The 15,639-nt window shown below is 39.0% G+C and overlaps 1 protein-coding gene across 1 annotated transcript; it reads left to right on the forward strand.

Moving 5' to 3' along the window:
• The first annotated feature begins 1,744 nt into the window (after positions 1–1,744).
• rab27a (RAB27A, member RAS oncogene family) lies at positions 1,745–14,542 on the forward strand. The gene is made up of 6 exons (XM_075461541.1): positions 1,745–1,976; positions 10,463–10,631; positions 12,418–12,503; positions 12,632–12,735; positions 13,060–13,183; positions 13,934–14,542. The coding sequence occupies exons 2-6, from the start codon at positions 10,479–10,481 to the stop codon at positions 14,127–14,129; spliced, it is 663 nt and encodes a 220-aa protein (XP_075317656.1). The 5' UTR covers positions 1,745–1,976; positions 10,463–10,478; the 3' UTR covers positions 14,130–14,542.
• The last annotated feature ends 1,097 nt before the right edge of the window (positions 14,543–15,639 follow it).

A 15,639-nucleotide genomic window follows, 5' to 3' on the forward strand; every position in this document is an offset into this window, starting at 1 on the left:
CAAAAGACGTGGGAACATATAGTTTTGTAAAGTACCAAAAGGTCCAACTAGAAACAGGTTCTTTACGAAGTTTTATGTAGACACAACAGTGGTACATGAATTGATTTAGCATTTTATATTAAAATGATTAATAGGTCAGTGGTAAGTAAGAAAATGGTAAGAAAATACCATTTTTACCAAAATTTACCAAAAAATACCAACATTTTTTCTAAAAATGTTCAGGTACAAGGACTTGAGAGATATTGGGTAAAAAACTTTTAATCAAGACCTCTTTCAATTCAATTCAGTTCAGTTTATTTATACAGCACCAAATTACAACAAATGTCATCTCAAGGCACTTAAATAATCAAGCAAATTGGAGTTCAATTCATTGTAATCATCCATCCATCCATCCATTTTCTATACCTGCTAATTCCATCGGTCGGGTCGCGGGGGGGCTGGAGCCTATCCCAGCAGTCATCGGGCGAGAGGCAGGGTACACCCTGGACAGGCCGCCAGTCATTGTAATCATAATTAAATTCAAAATATTCCAATCAATTCATATAGAGCCAATTCAAAAAAAATTTCCTAGCTAAGGAAACCAACAGATTGCACCGAAACTTGTCTTCAGTCCAATCTCCCGTCCTGAGCGTGCCTGAGGCGACTGTGGAGAGGAACGACTCCCTAAGAAACCTCTGGCAGAACCAGACTCAGGAAGGGTCGCCATCCGCCTCCACCAGCTGGGGTTTGAGAGGACAGATAGGAGGGGGAAAAAAACACTGTAACACCATTCAAAGGATATCTGTTGGAACAGGGAAACACAAGTTAATGACCACAATAATGTCACATACATAATATCATTTGAGAAATTGAACAGGGGAAAAAGAGAGTAAAGTGAGGAAAGGTGTGACAGATGAGCTCCCCCAGCAGTCTGGGCCTATACCAGCTTAACTATGGGATGTTTCAGGATCACCTGAACCATCCATAACTATAAGCTTTATCAAAAAGGAAAGTTTTAAGCCTGGTCTTAAAAGTGGAAAGGGTGTCTGCTTCCCGGACATTTGCTGGCAGCTTATTCCACAAGAGAGGGGCCTGATAACTGAAGGCTCTGCCTCCCATTCTACTTTTAGAAACTCTGGGAACCTCAAGTAAACCTGCAGTTTGGGAGCGAAGTGCTCTATTAGGAAAATATCCTATAATGAGATATTTAAGATATGATGGAGCTCGGTCATTAAGAGCTTTATATGTGAGGAGAAGAATCTTAAATTCTATTCTGAATTTAACAGGGAGCCAATGAAGAGAAGCTAAAACTGGAGAAATATGATCTCTCCTGTTAGTTCTCATCTGAACTCCAGCTGCATCATTTTGGATCAGCTGAAGGCTTAAAAGAGAAAGAGAAAAAAAACTGGCTGCTTGGAAACAAAATGTGAAGAAATGAGGACTGGCTCAAACCTGAGACAGTACTGCATTTAAAACTTTTTAATATTTCAAGTAAATACAAAAACTTTATATGAAACTAAGTTTCTCTCAGCTTGTTGATGGTGACTTGAAATATGTTTCTAAGATTTGCGGATGAAAAACATCTTTGTGCTGAAAATGACAGATGGACATTAGGTAATTAGATAATATTTTAGTAAAGAATCTTCAAGAAAAGCACAGTCTACGTGATATTAGATCAAATAAAGCTTAACCAGTGGAACAAACCGCACAGTGTAATGGTTGTAATGTAACGTCCGCTACAGCCGTTTCTGTCAGTTAACTGTCGCGAGCTCCGTGGGGAGGAGCTGTTTCCCACCAGCACGAGACGACAGCCACACGGAAATTTAAGGTGCTTCTCAGAGTAAGTGAGGCTGCTCTCATGATAACTGATGGGCCAGAGGCGACGGGGAAAGTAAAAGAGCTGATTTATTCACCTTTCGTTAAGTCTTCAACGGTCACTTCAGCTACTTTTTAAAAGAGGACGACGAAGAGCGCTTAGCAACAACGCCTCGCGGCTGGTGAGTACTTTGTTTTCAGGAAATGTCAGTCGAAAAAAAAACCAAAAAAAAAAACACAGCCTGTAGCATCTGTCAGGAGTTAGCAAGACGCTGAAAACTTAACTTTACTGCGCTCGAGTACTTGGGTACTTAGGAGTGTTTGTGTGCTGCTTGTCAAATTCACCCTCACTTAATGGCAGGCTGCTGGCGTTGGGAAGCATTTTTCCACCTGCCTTATCCTCTTCTCAGAGCTGATAGCTTTCACAACACTTGCTCAATAACTGACACACCATTGTGCAAACCAGTAAAACACGGGGGTCTCCAGGCAGAAGTTAGTAATTTAATCACACTGCGCAGGTATGCTTGCACCCATATGTTGGCAGAAATATGTCCGACAAAGGGGAAGCTGGGAGGTTGGCCTCCAGCTCGGTAGTCTCGGCAGGATATGTATTAAGTAAGAAAAAACAAACAAAAGGGGGGATTCTTTCTTACTTTAAGGGGTCCCATGACCACCAGTGACATCCACATGTGGACAAGCTGAGGGTCATTATATTGTCTGTTTGTCTAGGTTAATTAATCTGTTGGACATAAACATTGTTTATCATGGAAATGGGTTATGGGCGCCTGTTAAAGCCTGTTGCTGATAAACCCTCTCATGGTTTTTCAGAGACTAGATTTAGCCGCCACAAGTTTTAGAGGTGAACATCCACCCATAATCCATCCTTTAGATTTCATTCTCAACTTTTTTGCTGCTCTTTGTATCTCAGCCAGTTAAGTTTTTGGTATGTGCATATCCACATTTTTCCAAGGAGCTGCCTGCTTCTGTGTTGGACGGCTGCCCAGGGTGGGTCCACATTATCCCTGACAAATGATTAAAGCGGCTGTTTGTTTGCTGTGCTGCATGGGTGGCAGACGTAGCACGTAAGGTCCACTCCCGCTGCAGAGGAAAATGCCCAAAGATCCCAAGGACATCTCAGAGTTTTCCAACATGTGATTTATTGAAGCCTGACTTGCAGCAGAAAAAATTTGAGGTGTCTTTCAACTGCATCTTTGTAAAAATATTTAGGAAACACGGCAAATAACAGCTCAGTAACACACGACATATGATACAAAGTCTGATCATGAAATTGTACATCTGTCATGAAACGATGTGAATGACACCTTGAACTAAAGCTGGAGCTGTTGATGTATAATAAAAAGAAAGACCAGCTCCTTATTGACATTTTCTGTCAATTGATGGACCAAACAACTACTTGATTGATTAGAAAAATAGTTGACAGGCTAATCCACAGTGAAAATAATCCTCAATTCCTGTGCCCTAATCAGCTGACAGAAATGCAGATTTATTTGCTAGGTCACAGTAGAAATACCAGCACTGTAAAGATGAAGTTTTTCAGTAACTTTTGTCAGTCCCTGTGGAAAGGAAGAAGTGCTTTGGGCAGAATTTGTGTGCTTTGGTCAGGAATTAGTTGTGGTGGCTTGATTGATTTTCTCTTGCCAAATTTTTTAAATACACCGCAAAATGTCCTGAAATAGTAAAGGCTTTAAAACACGAGTTTGACTTTGGGCACAATGTTGAGTCTATTGACCAAACAATCATGAAGGAAAATTGTTGTCATCAAAGAGTTGCCTCCCTGCAGTTTATTGTTTCCTTTAGTCATACATGCTTAAGTATCAGATAATGTGGATCATTGATTAACATACCAAAAACTGTAGTTACCATTTGGTGAGTTGGGAGATTTGGATCTCTCAGAACATCTGGTATAAAGTATTATCAGGTCAAGCTCAAGACTTTCTGTGAGGAGAATAAAATCAAACAACTCCATTCCTCGTTTCACACAAGCATGTGAAATTAAAAAGAAGACTAAAAATACTACTTCAGCATAACGGATATATTATCTGATGCAGTTTATGAGCAGCCTTGTGAATTAAACAGATGTTCCCTCACACCTCCCTCAGCACAGCACAGGTAAGAGTTGTCCTTATTACAGCTGCCACTTATGTCTTTGATTGAACTGTTTTGTTACTGTTCACAGAACAAATAAATTCAGCTGAAACAGGTGTCACAGTTAGTTTTGCACAGCTGTTTAAAAGCTTCTGCTGAGGCCTTTTTTGACTGAGGGAGGAGTATGATGTGGCGTCTGTCTCGTAGTGGAACAGGGACTTGTTTGTTGTCTGTTTAAAAGCTTTTGGGAAACATGAGACTGATGTTATTTCTTCTTCTATTGGTTTAACTTGCACGCTTTCTAAAGAATGAAATGTTATTAAGTAAAGTTGATATATTAGGGGAGAATTGTCAGACGTCTGCACCTCAGGCTGTAACTCCTCGCAAGGATTCAGCTTTTAAAGCTTTGATATGTCTCTTTCCAGCTTTTAGTGTTCCCTTCTCCCATTTGGGGAACCCCCCTGTCCACGGAGGAGGATAGGTTGGGACTTTATTGTGCCAGGAAGGCTTGTGTAAGGCAGTAATGAGGACAGCACTTGTTCTCTCTGATTGCCAACTGCACTCAGTGCTTTCTTGCCCAACACAACGGAAGATCTGCTATCAGATCTCGCTTCCTTTTTACAGCTCTGATAGTACAGTGTGACTAAGAAATCGTTCTGCAATCATAGATTTCAACACTTTTCTTTTTCCTTTTAACATCGCCGTTTACTTTCTTGTATTCATTCACTTATTGTAGAGAGATTAAAACGTATTCCTGCTCAGAATGATGGTTGGTGAGCACCAAATGTCTGATCAGGTTCATATAATCTGCAGAAATGTTCTGCTGACACAGTTTTCACTACAGCAGTGTGGTTTTGCTTGACTGTGTCACTTCTGTGACCTGTTTTCACATAGTCAAAAATCATCTACTGACTCGAGCTTTGGTGTCGGGTTTAAAAAAAAAAAAAAAAAGAAATGATGCCACTAAGCAGCAGATCAGATATTAAAGTCATCTGTCAGGCAGAGTTTAGTTGTAAACAAGCTTTTCAAACAGGACCGTTCAGCTGCTTCACTGTGCCACTGTCACTGTAAAATCTGACTTGTCATAGCAGGAGAAGAACTTCTTTTACAGCTAAAGCTGTGTGACACGTGAATACCTGTGTTTATCTAATGCGTCATAAGACGGGTCAAAACTTGACCAGATTATAATAAGAGTTGTGTTTTTAATTGGTGTGCTGAAAGTGTGTTCTTGTAACATATAAGATGACTTTAACCTCATTATTTCAACAGTAGCCAAGGCATTGTTAAATGTGCATGGGAGCGAGCAACGAACCAACGTAAAAACATGATTTAAAGCTGTTAATCAGCTTATGTACAAATGTTTGAGTTCATTTTCTGTGATTATCATGTAATACAATCTAAAAAAAGAAGAGAAAAAACTATTTATCTTTTTTAAAAATCACAGAATCAAACGTTGTTCAACTGTCCAGTGAGTTGAATTTCTTTTTTTTTTTTAAAAGCATTTAAAAAGACCTGTATTTCTCATGAAAGTAATCCTCACAGACAGGTTTAGTTAAGCGGTTTAGTTAAGCCTGAAAGTGGTGCGTCATGAGAAAGGAGCAGGGAAAACTTTTAGTGTTTCAATAACAGTAACGATGGCATGTGGCCGTGTAAGCTATTTGAACCTGAATAAACACCACCCAACAAGTGGAACATTTTTTTATTTTTAATAATTCATTTGAAGTATATATGAAGAGTGGGATTCCAGAATTGTTTCAATAGCTGATGATGACAAATTCAGCCGGAGCTGCTTCTAAAAGTCAGATCCATTTTAAAGTTATAAATAAAACATTATTTCAAATTTTTACCTGCCTGAGTCAAAACACGTCTGTGAGCAGGAATGTAAACGTCATGCAGGTTTGCAGGTTTCAGCTCTCCATTTATGGCCATATCAATGCTCTAGCAACCGTTTCCATCACAGTGCATTTATCACGGATCTTGATTTTGCACGAGACCCTAATCTGCTCATGGTTCCAGATGAAAAGGTTCAGTGCGGGACGCAGTGAAAGAATGTACGGCTTGTCTGAATTCTTGTCAATTCTGTGATCATATGACACATCCGTGCCTTCTTATAACTCTTTTGACCTCAATCAGGAAACCATTACAAATGAGATTGTTACTCTTATTACCAGAGGTTTGTGCAGGGAACTTTCACTCATTACTCCTCATTAAGACTAAATTTTTACTCCAAAAGGTTTAGAACAATAGTCTACTGATCAGTGGGGTTGTAATAACATTTAGATTAAAGGGATATTAAGAAGACGTTAACCTAACTCTGTTAAAGGCGTCTTTGGTTGAATGGCGACAAATTGATTGGAAATGCTTGTGTCAGGAGGATGAAACGGCACTTTCCTTACGCATGTCAGTCCGTTGTGTCATCAGCTGTACAGATTCATGACTGGAAGTTTCATACATAACATATGAAAATGTTAAATATGTGTAGTTCTCTTGTAAGAATTGAAAACAGGTTAATCTAAACCATAGACTGTCCCCTTTGGAGGTAGACCAGAGTCTACCATGTAGCCAGCGTTTCAGTATCTACGTAAGTCCTTAACAATCGTTGTAGACACAAATGAAAAGGATCTTCCACAAAAATCTGTTGCAACTGGTTTTTCAATTCAGTAGTGTTGCACTGCAGGTAAGGTAACACTGAATTTCATTTTCAGCATCAGTTTGTGTGTTTTTTTTCTACTTGTCAGTGAGATGCGTGTTACAGTTAGTGTGGGGGAACTGTTTTAATAATAAGCTCAAATGTACCTTTCATAGATTGCATGGGAAAAGATCTCGATTTATTGCTGACACCCTCATTATGATCCTGTTGCTCATACATACTTGCCAAACAGCAGTGGTATAGCACTGTATTAGTGTGTGCTTTGAAATAGCATGATATCATCATGATCTAATCGCAGAACCAAGAGACGAGTGTCATGTCTCGAGTGGTTTGTTTGTTCTGCCTTGCTGGCTCTACCTTAAACACACACGCTGTCCCGGAAAGTCTGAGGTTCTGTGCTACGAAGCAGGTTCAACATATGAGATGAGACCATGTGCTGTGTGTTTGGGAGAGAAATGTTGTCCAATGTTGTAATTTGTGTTTCATGATGCATCAAATGTTCTCAGCTGGTGAAAGGTCTGGACTGCAGGCAGGTCAGTCCAGCACCTGGACTCTACTACAGAGCCATGTTGTTGTGATATATGCAGTATGTGCTTTAGCATTGTGTCCCTGAAATATGCAAGACTTTACCTGAAAAATAGGTTGTCTAGATGGGAGTAGGTGTTGCCCAAAACCTGTATGTATATGTATATATATATATATATATATATATATATATATATATTTATTTTTTGAACTTGCATAGTAATGGAGCACATCGAAGAGTTATGAAAATAATTTGAAGAGTTCTGATTGGAAATAAATAATCACTTTAGTATTATTGCACAATTTTTCAGGGAATGGCCTTTAAATACTCCAGTATAAATAACCATCATTCCTAAACTTAGATGTTGCAGTGCATATAATACTAAAGAGGAAGCTCGTCTGCTATTCTGGTTATTTCTCCTTTTCTCAGAAGTTAGACTATTTTAGTTTAGCATCGTATCTAACCTGTAGACTTCATGTACAGAGTGGGAACAGCCATCAGCCTCTGGTTTGCAAACTGCCTTTTTGAAGCCTGAAGTTGGACTATTAGCTGTCACCGTCTCATCTTTTTGGAACCAGAAGTGACCATATTTGCATAAGAGAGCGGAAATTGATACAAATCAATGTATCTTTGAGGCTTAATGTCTTTTACTCGTGGAATTATTTTCAAAAAGACCACCTGCAGCAAAATTGGATAGTGTGAGTGTAGCTAATGACATTGTTATTCTTATGTTTGCTATTTACTTCGCTGTTTCCTGTCATTAGATTAATACACTGACATATCTCCAGTCCCCAGCAACCACTTCCACATTTTCACCTCTTGTTGATCGCTCATTTCACTGTGCGCACGCAGAGCCTTTATGCCACTCAGTATCTACGAACTGAGTAAATAAAGCTTCAAAAAATCTCTGAGTAATTGTTGGATTTAACCACTTTGTGACCTGGCTCGTCATTTGAATGCTCAGAGTATTGTGGAGGCAGTAAAAACCAAGTACTTGATAAGATTCAAATTTCTTTAGACTAGAAGTTTAGATGTGATTTCAGATCCAGTCTTTGTACTTTAAAAAGGTTGTAGGAAAAGATCTGCTAAAACCTGCAAAAATCTGTCTTATGAGTTCAGTATGAAAGTGTTTTAATGAGGGCTGGGCGAGTTAACTCGTTGATTATTTAACGCCGATAAATATTTTATCGCACATTAGCACAGGTTTTATTATTTATTTATTTCGTAAAAGTCTGCTGTCTGCTGGGGAACCGGAAAAGAAAGTAATCGGCGGATCCACTAAACATGGAGAAGGGTACGGAACTTTTACTCTGCCATTTTCATTTTAAAGTTTTTCCAGACGGCGGAGTCGACAGAACCAAAGTCATCTGTAAACACTGCCAAGTTGAATTGTCTTATCACCGTAGTACTTCCAGTCTAAAATATCACCGGCAAGTCATTCAATGAAACAGACAGTGGAGCGAGGCTTCTACATAAAAACAAAAAAAAATGTTAAAAGTGTGTTTGCACAACAAATGTTATGGCACTTTCATTCATATGGCAGCACATTTAAAATAAAACTAAATGCTAAAAGCTATACACTATTTTTTAATTCATTTTTGGATTTCGCGTACAAATGCGATTAATCGTGATTAATCAGGGAAATCATGTGATTAATTAGATTAAAATTTGTAATCGTTGCCCAGCCCTAGTTTTAATTGTGTTTAATGAGCTGGAAGAACGTGTTGCTACTGAAACTGACTGCTGCCATTAATCAGCTCTGGCTCCAGTCGGCATTGATTTTGAGTGCCACGCCTGGGTGTGTCAGTGAGGGTGCTGCACTTTGGGCTTCAGGACTGTGCACAGCTCAAGCCTGATTTATGGTCGGTGACGCAAGACGCAAGGCAAGCCCTTGCGCGGTTGCGTGTGTCACCTCAATTTTCTAAACTTCACGCAAGACGCGAGCAGAGCTATAAAGTAGCCACTCTGGACGCGAGCACAAGCCACTATCTACTTCACATCCGGCGGCGTGTTCATCTTCCGGTTTCATCCCCTAATAAAAGACCGCTGTTTTCAAACGCCAAGGTAGAAAGCGAAGAAGAATAAGCATGACTCCCATAGACATAATACAGTGGTTCCCAAACAGTGGTACGCGTACCCCTAGTGGTACGCGGAGGTACTGCAGGGGGTACGCGGCGCACGGGGAGTTTTTATTTTTATTTTTATTTTTTTATTAAAGGAGAACTGCGGTATTTTCAACATTAAGCCTCTTTTCTGAGTCGTCTGCAATGTTTTAGAACCCCCTCACCGCTTTTTTGATGTTTACTGCTGTCTCCGGTATTTGCCTAATTTTGATTCTTCTCAACCTGCCTCAGAATGGCAAGTCATGCGCATGTCTAGAAAGGTCCGTAAAAGCACAATAAACGTCCGTTTTCAAAATAATCAACTCACCGGAGTGGTTACTGGTGTGCACTGGTAATCCATATCAAATTTCGTTGCGAAAAGTTGCTTCTGTCGTGTTTTATTTGACATTTTGTACTGGATGTTCGTTGATATTACTCCGCCACCGCTAAGAAAATAGTGCGAGCATGAACGAGCTGCCAAATAAAACACGACAGAAGCAACTTTTCGCAACGAAATTTGATATGGATTACCAGTGCACACCAGTAACCACTCCGGTTATGTCGGACCTTTTAGGAAATGTGCATGACTTGCCATTCTGAAGCAGGTTGAGAAGAATCAAAATTAGGCAAATACCGGAGACAGCAGTAAACATCAAAAAAGCGGTGAGGGGGGTTCTAAAACATTGCAGACGACTCAGAAAAGAGGCTTAATGTTGAAAATACCGCAGTTCCCCTTTAAGGCGTCACACTTTTATGGAGGACTGTTTATGAAGGAGACTCCAGTTTTGTGATGAATGTTACATGAGTTAGGCCTGTTAATGTATTCTTAAAAAGAGAGAGAAATGTTACTTGTTTAAGTTAGATAACAAAGGAAGATTATTTTGATTTAGTATTTATGCTATTTTGGTTAATTATTTATATTTCAAGAAAATGTTTTTTATTCTTATGTTGAATTCAACTGAGGTTGAAAAAAAAAAAAGAGAGAGAGAAAGCTGGCACAAACTGGCATCCACACCCCGGTCAATGTAAGAAACTGGCCTAAACATCTCAGGCACTTGTGCTTATCAGAAACTGGTCCTACACTGCTGGTAGGATACAACCCTTCATCTTGTCCTAGCCTTTTTTAATGGTTATATCTGTATATATATATATATATAAAACTGTATATATACTGTATCTCACAGTGTCACTGCTTTGGCAGCGACAAATATCATTTTGACATTTATTTATTTCCAAATTCGGTAATTTGTTTGTTGGCTGAGTTGTTTTGTTTGTGTGTTCCAGAAATTACGGACTCACTATGTCTGATGGGGACTATGATTACCTCATCAAATTCCTAGCCTTGGGTGACTCTGGTGTGGGAAAAACAAGCTTTCTATACCAGTACACGGATAGCAAGTTTAACTCCAAGTTCATCACTACAGTTGGAATAGACTTCAGAGAAAAAAGAGTGGTGAGTATGTACACATTTCTCAAGTCGGCTTTGAAATAGTGTGGATTTCCTTCATTACTCAGGGATTTTGTGCTACAAACTTGTGATGTAACGTTTCCATGTTAGCTGTCTTATTAGGGGCTTAAGTGCTTTTCCACAACATTAAGTAATACTCTTTTAACAAAAGACTACTGATGGATGTTGCAACAGAATTCTGAGATGAGACTTATGCTGATGAACGGCAGGCAGCACCCTCCTTAAGAATAAACACTTCATGCCATTGGCAAACAGCTGAGTGGTGTTCATATTTACTCTGTTCTTGTGTTATTGCTGCTGAGCTCCAGCTTCAAGAATGTAGCCCACTGTCTTAATAACTATTTTATTCTACTGAATATCCAGCTTTGTCTTTTAACAAGTGTTTCAATCTCATCTGAGGAAAAAACGGAGTTAGAAGATCAGTGTAGGAACATTTAGACTGTGGTGATGAAAAGAGTTGTTTGTGATGAATAAGTGATGCACAAAACAGCTTTTGTAATCATGTCGGTCATCGTTAAAGACTAATCACCGTGCATTGAAGCCAAAAACTGTATGAACTGAACAGAAACTGAGTTTTCCAAGTCCATGAAATTTTTGATGTGTTAATTAAATGTGTTATGAGATGAATGCTCCAGTAAAACTGTGCACAGGCATGCAGCTGTGTGTTGTAACAACAAGCACCCAGAATACTGACATCCAGTAATGCAGTTTTTACACCTAAATTAGCGTGTTGAAACGGGTATGTTAAAAACATTTTCACCAGTAGCAGCATGTTTATCCCTTATTCTCTGGCACTATATTATAATCAGAACAGGGTCCAGAAACTAACGCCACACCCACAAGACGAGCCTGCAACTGTGACACCATGAAGGGATGACGTTACACTGTATCCTCACTCACATGCACGCGCATGAATCGTGTAACATTGTGTAACAACTCAAATGTAGCTATTTTAGCCTTTAAAAATAGAAGCTTTAAAGCTTTTTGCTTTGCTGCGTTTATATTTTAGGTGTAAAAATTGTGTTGTGCTTCAAACTGGTCATTCGGGGCTTACAGACATCAGCAAAGTGACTCTAACGCAGCGGCCTCCAACCGCTGATCACAGGGTGTGCACGAGGATTTCATTCCACAGAGATTGTTCGATTTGGATTTGCATGTGTCAGGATGAGGTGCATCAAACAGAGTTCTGTTGTGTGCTTGTGTAGTTTAGAAAAGTGCATGAAAAGAGAAGAAGAATAAAAAGGGTTTAAGTTTCAGTGGCTTGTTTCGCTTCACCAGGTGACACGATGCACACGAGAGGCTACAGAGGACGTGTACAGTTTATCGATGACTAAAACAGGAGCTTTCTTTCATTGTCCCTCTTACTAAACCGATTTGTATATGATTGATTATTTTATTTTTAACTTTTCATCATTTCATAAAACAAAACCTGGAAAGGGATTTATCCTTATATTCACACGACTGGGACTTTGTAATCATGGGGATTTTTCTTTCGAAAGGCCCCAAAAAAGTTATTAAATGCAGTGGATGTCCATCACTTTTTATGGCAGTTTATGTTAATCTTTTATAGATGAATTTATTTATTTAGTTTTTTTTGTGTAAATCTTAGTTTCTCACATGAGTCCTGCTGAATAGAGAACTCTTGTCACTGTAAAACTTCTGGTCAGTACAATCAATACTAGAACTGGTAGAGTTGACTCACATTTTTTGGTTTGCTTGCACAGATTCAGACGAGTTAAATATCTTGACCTGGTTTGTCTGTTTCCCTCAGATTTACAAATCAACGGGTCCAGACGGGACTTCAGGCAGAAAGCAGAAGATCCACATGCAGCTGTGGGACACTGCAGGACAGGAGAGGTCAGACGGGTGACTTGTACCAACATTTTATCAACCTCTTCATACCTCATCACCTGCTTTTACATGTTAAATTAATTATTCGTGATTTCTTTTGTTTTTTTTCTTTTTTTCCTCCCGACTGATTTCAGGTTCCGAAGTTTGACAACAGCTTTCTTTCGAGATGCGATGGGTTTCCTCCTCCTGTTTGATCTCACGAATGAGCAAAGTTTCCTCAACATCAGAAACTGGATGAGTATGTCTCCCGATGTGATCATTAAAATGTGTGTTTTTAGTCTCATGAAAGACTGGAGACATAATCAGCAAACAGTAGTTAAGATCTAAAGAAATATACGGGACACTTTATAAGAACATTAATGTGTCTAACTCATGCAGAATTGACACTAAGAGGTTGTTAGAGCTAAAAGATGATTGTAGTAATAAGTTATATTATGTTTATATTACGTTCTGTGCTGAGCTGCTGCTCAGGTTACTGTAATTCACGACCATCTTTCTCACAAGTTAAGATGTTACACCTTTAAACGGGACAAAATGCATAACAGGCTGATGTGTCCCTCAGGTCAGTTACAGATTCACGCATACTGTGAAAATCCAGACGTCGTCCTGTGTGGCAACAAATGTGACCTGGCGGATCAGAGAGCGATCAGTGAAGACGAGGCCCGTGAACTGGCAGAGAAGTATGGGTACGTCCGTCTCCGTCTGAGTCAACTGCTCCCTCAAACATTTGTCAAGAAGGCAGTGGCTGCAGTGTTTGCCTTCATCCGGTCAGGAGACTGTGAGACTACACCGACCCTCCTCAGAAAAGCAAATATTTGTTCACATGTGTAAGATATCCTGCCTCTGGCCCCGTAAGACGCACCTTTACTGAGTGCACAGGTACTGTGCAGCAGTTTATCAAAGGTTATAAATGCCTTCACAGGACGAATAGCTTTCAGTGTTTGACACGTGTCCTACGATATTTATCATAGGTGTGTTTAGCAACATTATTCATTTATTCCTTTTTTAAATTTTACTTATGGCTTTTCGGATTTCTGCCCCACAGCTCTGTTGTTGCCAAAACGTATAAAAACACCTCAATTAGTTCAAATGTCCCCTTTATCATGCTAAACATGGACAAAGTTAATTTTAATGTTGTTACCAACATGCACCATCCTGTAGCGATACAAGCTCACCAGCTGTAGGTACCCACAGCTAAAAATAGACCGCAATACCTTTCCTGTTTGTTTAATATTATCAAAAGTTACAGTTTCCAGCTTTTTATGACACAATTGAGCTCCTTTTTAAAAAGACAAACCTGCCCCTTTCTGAGGTAATGAAACAGGGACTTTCATGGAGATTGAAATGTATTAAAAGCTGAAGGTTTGTGTGACATCATAACTAGTAAAAGGTAATCTCTGGTTCAGTTTCTATGACCTTGACTTGTCTCCTTGCAGAATCCCATACTTTGAGACAAGTGCTGCAAATGGACAGAACGTCACCGAGGTCGTGGACGTTCTGCTGGATCTGATCATGAGGAGGATGGAGCGATGTGTGGACAAGTCCTGGATCCCAGACGGGACCGTCCGAGCCAACGGACCCGCCAACCCGGACCTCTCTGAGGGCTCTGATAGAGGCAAATGTGCATGTTAGAATGATTTCATGTCACATGTCTGTATTTCATAGAACATTTCAGGAAAGAGTGAGACATCCAAGTATAAGAGAAAGTTTGTTTATTCCACTCTGTGTGTTAACGAAATTAACTGTATCATCAAAATCTGTGCATTTGGCCCCACAAATCAGTGTGTTACAGATCTACTGTCAGTGTAGAGGTAAATGCCTTTTTAAATTTATTTGTACTTACACAAGACTTTGGAGTATTTCATTCACACTGGCTCTAAGTCTGGGATATGTATTACTTATGAAGCCTCCAGTTTTAATAAGTAGTTTATTAGACTGATCAGATTTTCTATTATAAATGCAGTCTGCAGCAGAATAGTGAACTGGCATGTCACGTGTAATATAAATGTATTCTTAACTTGTTGTAAAGAGAAAATTAGGCAATACGTCTTCTTTGTAGGAACCTTTTGTTCACCACTTAAGTGTCACTGTTACTTTAAACACTGAATGTCTCTTGAAAGCCAGTGAAATGTAGCCCACATTGACCATTCAGCTGGATGGACAGTCAGCACTGGCGTGTTTTCTCCTGTACATCTTTTAGCCTGTAAAAAGTGGATTATTGAGTGCAGTTTGGTCAATAATTTACGTGTACTTTGGCCAATAGTTGTCTTAGTTGTTCAAAATGCTTTTAATTAGATAACATATAGATGAATAGATGCGTCATTAAAGAGTTAAAAACAGCAGAGGAACTCAGGAACCCAGATAATTCAGGTGCTGCCATCTATTAGACAGATGCTGAAATGCAGAAAGGATGAAACAAATTAAAGCTTTTTGGCTGACTGCATAATTCCGATCTTTATGAATTAAGTATTTTCTTTTAATTCGGTGCTTTATGTAGAAAAATAAATAAATATTTTTAAAAAGGATCCCCATCATGATAATTTGTTTAACAAATGCACAAAAATTAAGCTTGTGGACTTCAAACTTAAAAACATCAGATTAGATTCACAAATGAAATATCTGTTGGAGCAGGAACTCTCACTGAGCCTTAAAATCATGAATTTAAAAATGTAATGTAAGACTACATTCAAGGCAAAGTGGCACAGAAACGTGGTTATTGTTTATTGATCAAATGATTCAGTTTTTTTCTTTTGAAGGCGTCTTTACTGTAGTGCTAGAAAGCCGCTCTAATGACAACATATTATGTTTTCTTTTATGGAAACTGTCTGATGTGTTAATCGTTCAGCACAGTGTTGGTTGCTAGATGGGTTTATTCTTGAAAACTGGTGAGTCTGGCTGTTGCATTGGAAAGTTTTATAAATATGACAATTAAAAGGGGGTTTTCACATTAATGTGCCAAAACGTTGCATTTAAAGACATTCAGTTTGGTTCATAATTCTTCTAATATTTTATAAAATTCACAAAACACTGGAATAACACGTTTAATCGTCTCGCACATAAAACTACATTTGCATTACACTGTTTTACATCATTTATTTTGTTAAATACTAGTTGTGACGTTTTTAAGACACATTGATATATT

This window comes from Odontesthes bonariensis, chromosome 1 (genome assembly GCF_027942865.1).
Source record: "Odontesthes bonariensis isolate fOdoBon6 chromosome 1, fOdoBon6.hap1, whole genome shotgun sequence".
NCBI classification, from domain to species: Eukaryota; Metazoa; Chordata; class Actinopteri; order Atheriniformes; family Atherinopsidae; genus Odontesthes; species Odontesthes bonariensis.

Excerpts from the sequence above, each read along its gene's own strand:
- rab27a (XM_075461541.1), top strand. The coding sequence starts at position 10,479 with ATGTCTGATGGGGACTATGATTACCTCATCAAATTCCTAGCCTTGGGT. Across the intron at positions 10,632-12,417 it reads ACTTCAGAGAAAAAAGAGTG|ATTTACAAATCAACGGGTCC; the intron begins GTGAGTATGTAC and ends TGTTTCCCTCAG. Across the intron at positions 13,184-13,933 it reads GAACTGGCAGAGAAGTATGG|AATCCCATACTTTGAGACAA; the intron begins GTACGTCCGTCT and ends GTCTCCTTGCAG.